Source organism: Centropristis striata, chromosome 8, assembly GCF_030273125.1.
Source record: "Centropristis striata isolate RG_2023a ecotype Rhode Island chromosome 8, C.striata_1.0, whole genome shotgun sequence".
Taxonomy (NCBI): Eukaryota; Metazoa; Chordata; class Actinopteri; order Perciformes; family Serranidae; genus Centropristis; species Centropristis striata.
This window is the reverse complement of record NC_081524.1, coordinates 35065424-35079539: the sequence shown is the minus strand read 5'-3', so window position 1 is coordinate 35079539 and position 14116 is coordinate 35065424. Positions and strand designations below refer to the sequence as shown.

General features: G+C 40.6%; 1 protein-coding gene across 1 annotated transcript; it reads right to left on the bottom strand.

Annotated features, from left to right (window-relative positions):
* Positions 1–8172: 8172 nt before the first annotated feature.
* On the bottom strand, positions 8173–12495 carry irx2a (iroquois homeobox 2a). The gene is made up of 3 exons (XM_059339685.1): positions 12009–12495; positions 10323–10728; positions 8173–9572 (listed from the first exon to the last, which is right to left on the bottom strand). Exons 1-3 carry the CDS (start codon positions 12246–12248, stop codon positions 8698–8700), a joined length of 1521 nt encoding a protein of 506 aa, XP_059195668.1. The 5' UTR covers positions 12249–12495; the 3' UTR covers positions 8173–8697.
* Positions 12496–14116: the final 1621 nt, after the last annotated feature.

Below are 14116 nucleotides of genomic sequence, written 5' to 3'. Positions count from 1 at the left end.
TTAAGTTGGTGAGAGATTGCCTTAGTTGGTCAGAATGCCTGTGTAAAGTGAGGAAACTTGGAAGTGAAATGTCAAATTCTGGCTGTGAAGTGAAGAAGTGAAGGTTTGATGATCTCCACCCTCCCAAAAGTACACACATGCAGCAGTGAGTGGAGACAAACACTGTAATTCATGAGAAGTTGACCAGTCTAATTTTGGATAAATGGTAAAAATCGAGTGTCATCTAACAATACTGCCAATTCAACTTCTGCTCCCTTTGTCATCAATACTAGATTATGTTATAACCATGTATATTCCTATGAATTAAGGCAGTACCTGCACCTCACTGTTTATTTCCAGTTCCAATGTCCTGAACCAATACATGAAGTAATAGTAAGGAAAGGGTGTGGAGGTCAGGTTGATGGATAGACATGTAAAACAAGACTTTTAATGAAGGAGACCACATCTTTTCTCCTGTGACAGTGTTTGATGCCTAGTCTTAACTAGTCTGAGACTATCCTCCACCCAAAAAACAATCCCTTTAGATCTTTTGTCCAAGGACTTTTTTACAACACGTTTACATTTATTGTGGCGGCAACCTCCACCATAGTAATTATAATGGGAGTAAAGGGAGTAAAGGGAGTCAGGTGGCATAGTAAAGATCAACAATTGACATAAATGTATTTATTTGAAACCAGGCAATGATCTTTTCCTAAACCTAACCAATTGCTTTGTTTCCCAAAATTAATTACTCTGTGACCATTTCTATGCCAATCCCAACATTAATGACATGTTTAAAACTGTGACTGTTACACTGAGATAAATAGCTAGATAGGACTTGTTTATTTTCTTCCAGTACTTTCTTACGCTAATTTAGAAAATGTACCCCGTGGGTCGTGTTAGAGGGTGGGAACAAACAAACTATGTGGCCATATGGGATGGAGGACTTGTTGACCAGGCCCTCACCTAAACAAGTCTTCATCCTAAACCTAATATCTTAACCATATTGAATTTGCATGATGAGCTGATGCAGCATTTAACAGAATTTTCCAGTGCTGATATCCTTGTCCTGTAATAGAATTGTTCTGAAAACATCACTCTTTGAAAAAAATAAATCTAAATTAACCAACATAAAACTTAAGATGGTAAATGTGTTATACTTGGATTCAAATAAAAAACTACATCCTGCCTGCCTGTTATCCAGGTCATATCTTTTAGTCAAAGCAACTGGACTTGCTCTTTGGTCTTAAATATTTCCCCCAGTTCATCCAAGAGGCTTCTCCAGCTGCCTTTGATTTATTACATCAAGATATAATGTGAAGTGATGCAACATGTTTAAAGAGTATTCCTAAAATGAACATTTTGACAGATAATATATAGAGCCTCGAACTGTGCCTCGGGGCATGTCTTCTGGGTTATTTTCATTAAACGAGCATCTTGAGTCACAGTTTTTCTTCAATACATTTACATCTAATGCAGTTTGATTTGCACGCTATCCCATTACTCAGTGAAAGTAGCTTAGGTTGAAAGCTGTAGAATCAAGTGAAAAGTCATGACACTAAAGTGTACGCTTAAAGCAAAGCTTCATTTAATTAGCCGACAAGTCTGACAGATACTATTTAACATGAACCACTTCCCTGATATGTCTCGCAGAGTACGTGATGGGAAAAAAAGGTTCTGTGCAGACAGGTTGAGCTCATTTATAAAACACTCCAGACAGACAGGAAAAGAAAACGCTGGTTTTCTCATGTCTGCCTCATTCACTTGTTGGACTCACTGATGTTAAAAGCTGACAGTTATACAGCAATTCAGGATGGAGGTTTAACTGAGTGTTAACTGTACTTGGACGCATAGCACAGCGTGTAGAAGTACCTGCATACTATGGATATAGAGAATGCATGGCCACATATAAACATTAACACACACACACACACAAGACACATGCAGTAAAAATGCCAAAATGGTAAAAGTCGACAATATGTAGTCACTTGGGATTAAATCACATCTGGGGTTTTGAATAAATCATGCAAAAATGGTGCAATGCATATAAAATAGATGTTGAAAGTTTTAGTATTATGCAAGATTTTCAGTGTATTGTAGGATGTTACTCTTTTCTTTCAACTCTATTTACATGTTTGATATATTTTGCATTAAAATTGTATATTCAAATGATTATTTATTTACTTTAAAGGGAGAAGTAAGTCACTCAAACCAAATGATTTAACCTCATGATTTAATAAACTGATCCTCTGTCACTGTGTTCCTTTATATTTTTGGACTACAAAAAATGTGGTTTAACACTTCCACAGTCTTCTTAAACTAACATAACATTTCAGTGGGTCATTTCTATCCACCAACTTTATTTAAATTTGTGTATGAAAAAAAAAGTGAATAACACTACAAATAAAATTAAAAAAAACTTGAAATATTGCATATACGTTTTACACTTGGCTGAGGTGAAAAATTTGAAGTACTGATAAAAAACATACTGCAAAAATGTGTAGTGGAAACAGATTTAGCAATGATGACGTACATGAAGCATTTGACTTCAACTACGGAAATTATTCGTAGTAGTTATTCGATTTGATTGAATCATTTTTACATACATACATAGAAACAACACTTAGTTTTCTTCTGTTTTTCACCATTAGAGGTTTGACTGGTCTTCTTTTAGTTACGTCTTCTTGTTGCGATCTCATCTTCTGCAATTGTATAATAGTTTTCTGTTTGGGGAATTGCCACCTACTGCTTAACTCCTAATAATTCCATAATGTCAGTGTATGTTAACAAGCATTCATTAACATTTTTTGTTGCCTTTTTTCTATAAATTTGGTAAAAAATTGCAACACATCGACCGTTGCTCTCTTCAATTACGTCTTCTTGTTGCGTCACCTTCTTCCGCAATGGAATAATGCTTTTCGGACTGAAGAATTGATGCCCCCTACTGCTGACCTTGATGAACCAACTCCTAATAATCACGTAAAACAGCAGTGGACGGAAAAAATAATTAATTCACATTTATTTTTGCAGATTTTCTCGAAAATTTGGTTAAAATTTGCTACACATTTGTATAGAAACTTGGCTATTGTCTTCTTAAAAGTATGTTTAAAAGCTGCATTAAAAGTTTGACCGCTTCAGGTTTGTGAGCATGTGTTTGGTTGTGCATGACTGTAGTGACCTTAATTACTCTTAGTGTATTGTAATGTGAGTGTGTGACATAATGACGGCGAGAGGGACAGTGCTAACTCTTATATAACAGCAGCATCCTTTTACTGTCCTTGTCTCATGTCACCGCTCTGTCACTCATACCGTTTCTTACTTTACTCTTCTAATTCTGACACATGTATACTTACATAATTATCAAAGCACATTTTTGTGGCCTTTTAGATAGAATTCAAACACCTGTACAGAACGCATGACTTACTGGAATGTAAGAGGATCTCTGTGATATTTACATATGTAAATCATGGAGGATATGGAATTGTACTGACATGATTATGAAAAATAACATGCTGTATTGTGTTGCACGGTTGCTGTAGCAGAAACAGAGCAACAAGGACAGAAATACACATGCAAACACCAATGTTGTATGATGTGGTTGCATACTAATAAGTGCAGAAAACTATAGACATGCACACGTTATTTGCGCCTCACCTTTCACATCCACCTTTACAGGAGTTTTCGCAGCCGCTTCCAACACAGACTTCCAGTTTTTTGCCTGATTTACAGCCCAAAGGTGCAGTCCACTACTCTGAAGTGTTTACTCACCACAGGCATTAAACATAACTGTCAATTAGGAGTGGAAGTCAGGGCTCCTAATGGCCTTGTTTAGACGGCCGTGTGGACATGCATTAGCGTCTCTCAGTCTGAGAGAGAGTGTGTGTGTATGGTAAGAGAGAAGCATGAGAATATTGGTGTGTATGTGTAGCTTGTGTGTGTGTGTGTGTGTGTGTGTGTGTGTCAAAATCCTGCACAGCTTACTCCCCTTGATCATCCAGAGTAGTGAACATTTCACCTGACACCTTTACGAGAGGACAGGACCCCGGACTCATTTTTAAAGTCCCCCGTCCACTTTGATGTGCGTTATTAAACACACCTGTACCTGATTTGTACGCCGCTCTCTTTCGTCTCTCACTCTCCCCCTGAATATTAGTGCTACTTACGCTCAAGTCTGAACATCAGCAGTATTTATGGGTCGGTCTTAATGGCTAGATATACCATGAAAGATATAAGAGAGTCAGACAGGATGGAATTAAAGAAAGGTTCAATCAAAGGGTAACATGCTTTTCATGCTGTTTTTTCACGTTCTTCCTCTTGATCTACCACAGGATGACAAATATGAAAAACATTAATTAGTGGCTATTGAAATAAAGTTTTTTTTAAATGTGAACTGGATGCAGTTCACATTAAAAACTGGTGTTTTTTTGTCCTCAAAGTACCTTTGAAAAACATTTTTATTTACAATTTTATCTCAATGGATTGCCCAGAGATGAAATAAGGGCTTGTGCCTGCCCACAAGAGATATAAGGGGAGTCTTACAATACAAATGTTGAATTTCAAGTTTTCTGTAACTCTTCCCTGTCTATTTGAACACCCCACCACATAAACTTCTACAATTTCTGTTTGCAAAACATAATAAACCTTATACTGCTAATAAAAACTTTGGCTGCATTAACTTCCTGTTAGATCGGCACACAGGTGCGCGTCAGAGATTAATGTCTGAAGCATTTTGGAGGAGAAAGGGTTGATGGGAGGATAAAGGATACAAAGAGCTCATGAATTATCTGCATATACGAGCTGCTTATTTGATCAACGATAAGGCGAATGAGTCCACTTGCTCTCCAGTCTACACTCACATGAAGCCTATGAGCCCTGCGATAGCATCAATTTAGCTTGCAATGACAGCTAGTCCTTAGCATGGATGAACACACCCTCTTTGGTAAGCTATATGATAGGATTATGACTGTATTTGATATGCAATGCATGGAATTAAAGAATATCTAGATAAGTTGAAATTGTCCCCTCGCTCTAAAGCGCAGGCTTAGCTGGGCCTTGTACTCTACAGTAGACTTGGCAATACAGTAAATTGTCTGTTTTGCCCTTGAGGATCAATATCTAGACCGTCAAGGGCGCCCTGGCTTCTTCTGCTAATAGTTAAACGAATGGGAGGCAAAGAGCCGGTTCTTCAAAAGGGCCGGAAATGCTTCTGTGCAATTGTGACTAATTGTGGCATAAATTCACAATCGTTTCATAACGGGCTTCACAGCTTGAGGTTTGTCATGTGCAATGGACGCCTTGCTCCCATTTTCACCTACCATTGCTCTCAATCAAACAAAGAGGTGGGGTGGAAGTTTCTTTTCATGTGTTCAAAGGCGACCGGTTGCTGAGCAATTTTTTTTTTTTTTAACAGAAACAATAACTCTTTTTATTGAGAACAAATGTTGACATTTGGAGGGTGCAGCAGCGAGGGAGAGAAAGGGAGAGAGAGAGAGAGAGAGAGAGAGAGAGGCAGGGCCCCTGTGTGCTTTGGAGAATGCCTCTGGTGCTATTTGACAACAGCACTGAGTCCCTCGGGGGAACCCACCTGAGAATAAAGCATGCATTTCAATAAATCAGCTCCTAATGAAAGCGGGCATTTGGACTGAAGAAGAAGAAGAAGCTGGCCAGGGGCTATGGAGTGAATGACTTCCATTAAGGTGGCTGCCAGTGAAAGGTAAATAAAAGGTAGGTAAAATATATCAGTATCAGGTAGAGGTGATCAAAAGGAGAACATCCAATTTAAACAAAAATCAATAATAGCTTAAAAAAGACCTCTTGAATTGTTTTTTTCTCTTTAAAAGATTCAAAGCATTACTGACAGTGTGACACTATTCACTGCAAAATAAACCATGAATTGATGCCACAAAGACTTGTGTCAGCCTAAAAGGTGGAGTTTGGGTGGGTTTACTCTCCTCTATCCCTGGTGGCGGCCAAATATTACTTTTACTTGGATGAGGAAAAAGGGAGGAAGAAGAAGAAGAAGGAGGAGGAGGAGGAGGAGGAAAACCAAGGTGAAAGGGAGTCCCTTGAGATTTGGACAACACTCAAGCTCAAATTCAACTGGAAAATGAAGGATTAGCTTTTAGTCTGGCTGGGAGCGATGATGGAGGCCTCCTCTTGGAGGATGGGAATATTATATATTTGATCTTTGAGTATTTGACACAGGCCACAACTGTGGGTGATGGAAATCATTTTCTCAATCATAAAAAAAATTACAAAAAAATAAAAATAAAAAATGATCCGTAGAAGTGTTTAAAATAATCATAATAATAATCATAATAATTAATTTCCTTAGACCTAATCTCTCTTTTTTAAATTGTTCAATTAGCTGTGTCCTAAAGCCGCTGTAATAACCAAGCCATGATGAAAAGCAGAGGAAAGCCTGTCCGATTAGGGCCCATCACACAGCCCATTGGAGCTGGCAGATGCTTAGATAGACTTTTATGGATTGCTCAATGCCGTGCCGTAATGAAGCAGGCAGGGCTGACCCATCCTGAACCAGGCTCAAAAAGCTCCAGGGACGGTCCCCGCTGGGAGCCCATAATGCCCGATGCGTCCCACGGCTGTATTAATCACACTGAAAAATAAATGTGTGGCAGAGCGAGGGGAGAGAGGGGGGAAAGGGGAGAAAAATGAAATCAGTATGTCGTTTATCCCAATCAAGGTCGTGAGTATGTGGCCGAGGGAGATTCCCTGACCAGAATGAGGCCCTAAAAGAAAATGATGGTCCATTTAGACAGAATGGATTGTGCAATCTGTGGAAACTCATAATGTTTATGAAAAGCGAGATTCATCAAGCATTTCCCATCTGCGTTTGACTGACAAAATAAAAAAAAGAACAATGAGCAGAGTGAATAAAAAATGCCTCAGAGTTAAACACAGGTCTGTTGCAAATAAAAGAATGACTCCCCAAGATGTATGTAATAGTTGGGAAAACAGTTTAATATTTTCTCCTTTGAATAATGGATATCATACCCCGCCAGTAACATCTATACCAGCGCGTTTTATTTTATTTACATTCAAAGATATAAATTAGTAAAAGTACTCCTGATAACAAGATTGTGTAGCTTTTTCCCAAATGCAAATAAAAACCTTCCATATTATAATATATATTTACAAAACAAACAGACGATGTCAGTTTCCCATTTTTTGCAATACAACTTGCATAAATTATAGGCATCATTTCGCCATCATTTAAAAAAATAAATATCAAATGTAGGCTATTCCACTTTGAAGTCCTCAAGTTCACGTAAGTCCCGTCCGCTTTGCGTCCCCTCCTTTTACAAACACGGTTTCACAGAAAGGCCAAATTATGTTTTTCACACGTGAGTATATACTAAAATAATATACCGTGGCAAATAAGCAAACTATAGGAACCTGAGAAATAACATGTAAATCACATATAATGGGAGATCTTTTTTTTTTTTTTCAAACCAGCATATGAAATTATAACCCACAATGCATGAAAAATAATACAATAATAATGCGGAGAGTGCCTCAGCCTGTGTGGAAGCGGTAGGTAGCAGCTTTTTTATTCCGACTATATGGTGGCACTAGATCTGGTTTGGAGTTAAAAGGTTATGGGGGTTAAAACGTGGGGCCAAAAGGTGGTGTCCTTACTCGCTTTATAGTCAAAGCAATTGTGACACCTACCTGCAGACCATGGAAATAAAAATCCCACACGATCAAGTGATCGACTCCCTCCACAACCTCAGGAAACAGAGTTCTCAAAACAGCTCCACACTGCAAGTGCTTATTAAAATCCCCACTGACTAATTGCCAGTGGAGGAAGAGAAAAAAAAACATCTATAGACTCTCCAGCGGCATGTAGGCAAAGCTTTGAATGTAACCGCCACAATAACCTAGAAGTGACATCTGAAGTTGCACGATGAGCAAACTAACTGATGTGTTTGCTTTTGGCTGACCCTGTGTAATTAGAATTATCCTATAAGCTCAAAGATAAGGTTTGGGACCCACTGTGCGCGCGCGCCCGCACACACACACAAACACACACACACACACACACATATATAAACACATCAGAGGAAACATTAAAAAATAGTATTCCTGCTCAAAGCTATGGCATCATTTCTTTGCCTATATGGCTGCCACTGTGTGTGTGTGTGTGTGTGTGTGTGTGTGTGTGTGTGTGTGCGTGTGTGCGTGTGTTTGTGTGTGCGCACGCGCGTACGTGTGTGCAGGCTGATTTGAGGCCTGTCATTCATGGGCTTATTTAAATGTGCAGGTGCACATTAGTTTGCAGTGTATGCACTGCTCCGTAATGCAATATTTAATGATGCACTGACAGACCAAATATTGTTAAAAAATGATGATGAATAATTATAAATTGATTATTTCAGAAAATGCACTGCACTGAAAACGAATTATAGGCCATAGTACACGTTCATTTGCTTTGACGGTGCTGCAAAATATCATACTCAGTCCTAAAATCATGTTAAAACAAGTGATTATCTGCCACTTGTGTCTCATGCATGCTTTCTTGAAAAAAAAAAAAAAGGCTTCAGGGTTTGACTACTATGACACATGAAAGTGACACAAATAAAACCAGTTGATTTGCATTGCAAACACTCATTTGACTCCCCTTCCTTCTGCGTTTTTTAAGAAAAATACAATCTCCAGATTCCAACCCCGGATTTAATCTCATCTTCTCTAACCGCATTACGTACCTTTCTTTGCTTCTAAATTTGCGGCTCTGAAAAGCTGTTGTTGCTGTTGTTGCTCGACAACAGCAATCTGGTTCGGGTTATTTTTAACGAGCGGAGAGTCCGGCCTGTGCTTGGGGTTTGTGCTCGCCTCCAGAGCCTGGTGAGAGGAGCTCAGACCCTCGTTTGCTGCAGCAGCGGCGGCGGCGGCGGCGGCGGCTGCAGCCAGACTCACTCCGGATGAGTTAGTGTACCGCAGGATCCCTTGGCCCTGCAGGGGGCTGAAGTTGCCATAGTTTGTGTAATTGCTATAAAAGGGAGAAGTGTAATAAATAGGTCTTCCAAGGATGGAGGGGGCCGGGTAGAGGGAGGGGGAGCTGGCAGCCGGGGAGGTGGTGGAAGACGTAGGGGGGGTAAGGAGGCCACCGCTGGAGGAGGGGCAGTTCGGCTGCCCCAGTTGCTGATGTTGCTGCTTTTGGTCCGAGGTAGCAATTTCCGCCAGCGACCACAATTTGGGTTTAGGGTTCTGAGGCGCACCGGAAGAAGGTCTGCTATCAAGGCATGGAGACGCTTTATTGGTATTATTGACGAGGCTCCGGGCCAAATCCTCGCGCTGGCTGTGGAGGTGGTGCAGGTGATGGAGGTGGCTGTGGTGGTGATGGTGGTGGTGGTGGCCGAGGAGCGGAGATTCTACTCCCGGGAGAGGCGACGACGTGACGGATTTGGGCGAGAGCTGAGCCCGCGGGTCGTGGTTCTGGTCGTCGCCGTCCTCGTCGCATTTGTCGCCGGCCTGGTCAGAGCCCAGCTCCCCCACGCCACAGCTGACCTTCTCCCCGTCTGACTCTGCCGAGCACGAGTGGTCCGTCAGAGTGTCCACGTGCAAGCTGATACCTGGAAAGTTGTAAAAATAATAATTATTAAAGGTAGTTTCAGGAAAACATAATGAAAGAATGAAAGAAAAGGGGAAAAAAAAGAAAAAAAGTGACACATATTTTCTATTAAATATTACCAAGCAGCCATAATCTAAAATAAAAACAAACAAATCTTAATTCTAGGCCTAATAAATAAATAAATACATCTGAAAGTTTATTAGAAGTCAAAGTAGTTCATGTGTATTCAAATCAATCACTAATGTTTTACAAGCAATCAAGCTTTAATAAGGGATCTATTAATTATTTACATCTGTTTAAATAGTAGGCTACAATTAAAACCCTTTTAGAAATATATAATTACAATAATAGATATATGTTTTTTACATAATTAAATAAAACGTCGTTATGACAACAACGTTGACATTAAGGGCTGCTGCGTTGTCAGTGTCATGTCATTAATCATGTTAAAGAAAATAAAGCATTCGCCTTAACAAGTCATTAAGTCTTAGAAGCTCGTTTTCATCAATAAATGAGATACATTATTACGGTAAAACAACACATGAAGCCAGCTCAATTGTAAAAATATAAAGCATTTTATTTCTTTCATTATTTAATAATTTGAAATCCTTGATATTTTTTATGTTTATTATTACACTAAATAACTTGAGCAGTAAATAAAAGAGACAGCCCCCCTCCCCTCCCTCTGACCCCCCATCCTACCCCGGATTGTTAAATGGATCATTGGCTCGGTCGCATGATTATACCCCACCTTCATCCTCCGCTGAAGCCTCGCTGTTATCCAGGGTTTTCTCAGAGCGCTCCACTTCCTTCCTCTCCCCGTCCCCGTCCTCCTCGTCCTCGTCCTCGCTCTTATTCCTGGGCGCCCAGGTCATCTTGTTCTCCTTCTTGAGCCTCCTCCTGGCGTTGGCGAACCATGTGGAGACCTGCGTCAGGGTCATTTTAGTGATGATGGCCAGCATGATCTTCTCCCCTTTCGTCGGGTACGGGTTCTTCCTGTGCTCCTGCAGCCAGGCCTTCAGGGTGGCCGTGGCGTCCCTGGTGGCGTTTTTGCGGTAAGCCGGGTCGTTGAGTTGGTAGGGGTAGCCTGGACTCCCGTATGGGTGGTAACTTAATGCCCCTGCCATACCCGACGTGTGCGCGTCATATGGAGAGCTCTGGGGGAAAGTTAATAAAGTCAGTCTGCGATGTGTTTTTAAGTTTTAAATTGTATTTTTTTTTAAAAGAAAATAACGTTCCTTGTGACTAATTTACAATAGTTTAAATGCACTTTAAACAACACAAACATATATTACAACTACAGTAAAAAAAAAACTAGTGGAACTATTTTCTTCTGCTACAGTGTGTGTCATTTGTTTTTGGAAACCTGTCGGAACAGGTGGAGAAAGGCTGCAGAGTGCTGAAAAAAGCACTGGAATATCTCACTTCTCTAAATCATCTGGGCTTGATTAATAATGTGCAGTGTGTTTTTAAAAAATAAACAAAAGATAAATATTTCATTTTGTGCTTTGATCACCTGTCAACTCTCCTCATTAACTTTTTAATAAATCACTCTAAATGCAAGCAAATGTTGCAAACACACCGTGCGAGAAAAGCAGGCCGCAGGAAAGCACGAACTAATGGTTAACTAATGGTTAAGATAATTATCGGATTAACTAATAACAGGGCTCCGGTTAATAAAGTCATAAAAAATAATAACAATGGAATTTCTATTTTCTGTAATCAGCCATTAACGTCCTCATTTTCCCTCAGTTGCTGCTTTTTGTTTTGTTGTGGCAGCCCCAATGTGTTAACATATCTACTCTGTGCAGCATTACAAATCCCATTAGCAACTCACTTGATATGCACCTTTCCTAAAACGCTTGAAGTGGCCTGTGACATTAGCATTGCAAGTCATGCTTTTCATGTTAAAATTTTTATTCAACTCAGAATAAAGTCAGCGACTTCATCCCCTGGTGATTTTAATTTCTCCCGAAGAAGAAGAAGAGAGCAGTAGCTTGGGTTTTATTAATTTTCTATGGTGCACAAATTAACTGCTCAGAGGCTAAAAGGCTCAAATAAAAATCCTAGTTGGTGTTCTGTTTTACATAATTAGCTGCGCGGTGAGTGTTAAGCGTTGGTCAAGACATTACAATTTGCAGCTCATGCCTAAAAATCCCATTTAAGCCAAAGAGGTCAAGGATTTTATAGCAAGAAGCCGACAAGTAGGCCACTAGATATGAACATATAGCATAGCAAAAAGAAAGTTCCAAGCAAGCACTTACAGATGAGTGATTCATAACAAAAACATTGTAAACCTGAAACGATTTGATCGCGCTGTAAGTCAGTGGAGACAGCTAAACATTTTACGCACTCAGAACCATAAACTCGTCGACACATTCACCTGCTGTCCAGCCTTATTATACACAATCATATGTGGATATATGAGATATTTTACCATGTATGATGGGAATCCCGTGGTTGGATCCGTGGAGTATGACAGTGGACTGGAGAAGCCTGCACTAGCCGAGGCGGAGAAAGCAGCCGATCCAGGGTAGGGACTGAAGGCTGAGCCAGATGACGACCTCGCCAAGTCTTCATTCCGCGGGGCAGCCAGAGCCGAGGCCCCGTAAGCCGGACACGAATAAAGAGCCAGAGAGCCCGGGGGCTGGTAGAGGTAACCCTGAGGATAGGACATTGGTGAGCGCGGGATAGGTCGCCGTTTCCAAAAAAAAGAGAGGAAAAAACGCGCAGGGCGGCGAGCAACAAAACGCCAAAAATAATAAACAATCAACTCAATAATCAGCCGTGCAAACAGTCATCAGACAATGAAAATAAAAAAAGTCCTCCCTCCACAGCCCCCTTACTGGGAAAAAAACCCCGAAAGATCTGTTAAAGTGCCCGCATAGAGGCAATGTGGCATGCGTCTTGATCCCCTAGCGTCCGATGTTTTTAGTACGCAGCACTATGAAGTGAGGAGTTAGGAGAGAAGGAGCCAGTGGAGTTTCAGACACACAGAGCATTGGGGGAAACTGGAGCTGTCACTCCGGCTCATCTGAATATCCCATCCCCGCCCCCTTTCTGCCTCACAGAAATGGAGCTTCAGAACAAAACCAAGACTCCAGCACACTGCAAAAAGTGGCCTCTGGAACGAGAATCGTTTAGTTTATTGTGGAAATTTAAATATATTTGACATAACACAATCAGAAAACGAAATGGGATAATAATGTAATTGTTACAAATACTAATACATTGACCCACAGTTGCACAGCATTTTTTCATTTGTTTTAGGGAAATTCAATACACAGGTGGTGCGCATCAGAATTTAAAATAGAAAACTCACAATTAAAACCCCAAATTACGCCTTAATTGATTTCTTTAATAATGGATATTTTGTGCAGCACCAGGACATAAATTGTCTGTCAGGGAAATAAAGAGAAGCTTGCAAGATTAGTTCGCTGTTTAACTCAATCATTTGTGCTGTCGGAATATTTATTTAAAATGTTTTAAGGTCAGGTTGACTGTGGCACACAGATCCTGTGTGATCCAAACTTGCACACACTTTCATAACAACTGTGCACGAGAGATAGAGAGAGAGAGGGGGAGAGAGAGAAAGAGAGAGGAGGGGAGAGAGAGTATAAAATGGCCAGTGCTCTCCACTTGCAGCTGGTTATTTCGTCAGTCCAGCTATCAAACGCGGACACATCCGTGAATGTATGCGAGCGCCGATAAGTGCGCGCGCTCGTCAGGCAGCAGTGCGCGCTCTGGTGAGCGAGCGGGAGGCGTACCCGGCTCCCTAATTTCCACCACTTAGCGCCTCTCAAATACACTCATCCCTTATTATTACAATTACATTCATCAGGAATAATAAAGCTGTTGGTGGCGGTGATTGTCGCTTTATGAGGAGCAATCTCTCCTCCATACAGACACCAACACTGTGCAAGTGTGTGTGCCTAACTATAGCAGGCGAGTTTGACACTTTTTCCTTTTCCACTGTGTTTGCGCACTCATCTGTCTACACTGTTGTGTCTCTGTGTGTGCGGGTTTGGACTTGTCTTCATGCAAAACAGGACACAGCCTTGTCCTTTATTACAGTGATTACAGGCATTATGACCTCTGTTGGAGACAAGCGATACAGCACAGCATGGTGGAAACCTGAAACTGTGACAGCGGTTTTTTGGAACGGGCAGTCAAGGTGGCAACTACTGGGAAGAAGAAGAGTGGCCTAGCAGTCTTCCTCATCAGTATTCATCGGAATGAATGTGTTCATCCATCAGGTGCTTGTTCCTCCACTGCAGTGTGGTCTGACAGTGTTGTAAACAGCAACAGCACCATTTAAATAGGTGAACTGCAGCTTGCCTGTTAGCACGACTGACTAATTTATTTAGAACACCTCAATTCATGCATGCATTAGAATGTACAAAAACAGGCCCATAGTAATATTTATATATATTGCAGTTTAGCTAATTAATACACAGTATCCATATAATGCTCTATATTCAAATCACAACATAACATTTTTTATTTAGATTACTTGAAATGAGACATGACAGTCTTATGACTATT

What these genes read in the sequence shown, in the direction of transcription:
- irx2a (XM_059339685.1), bottom strand. Translation starts at nt 12,248, where the DNA reads ATGTCCTATCCTCAGGGTTACCTCTACCAGCCCCCGGGCTCTCTGGCT. An exon ending in CGGGATTCCCATCATACATG is followed by an intron (nt 10,729 to 12,008) that starts GTAAAATATCTC and finishes ACTTTCCCCCAG; the next exon opens with AGCTCTCCATATGACGCGCA. An exon ending in GGCTTCAGCGGAGGATGAAG is followed by an intron (nt 9,573 to 10,322) that starts GTGGGGTATAAT and finishes ACAACTTTCCAG; the next exon opens with GTATCAGCTTGCACGTGGAC.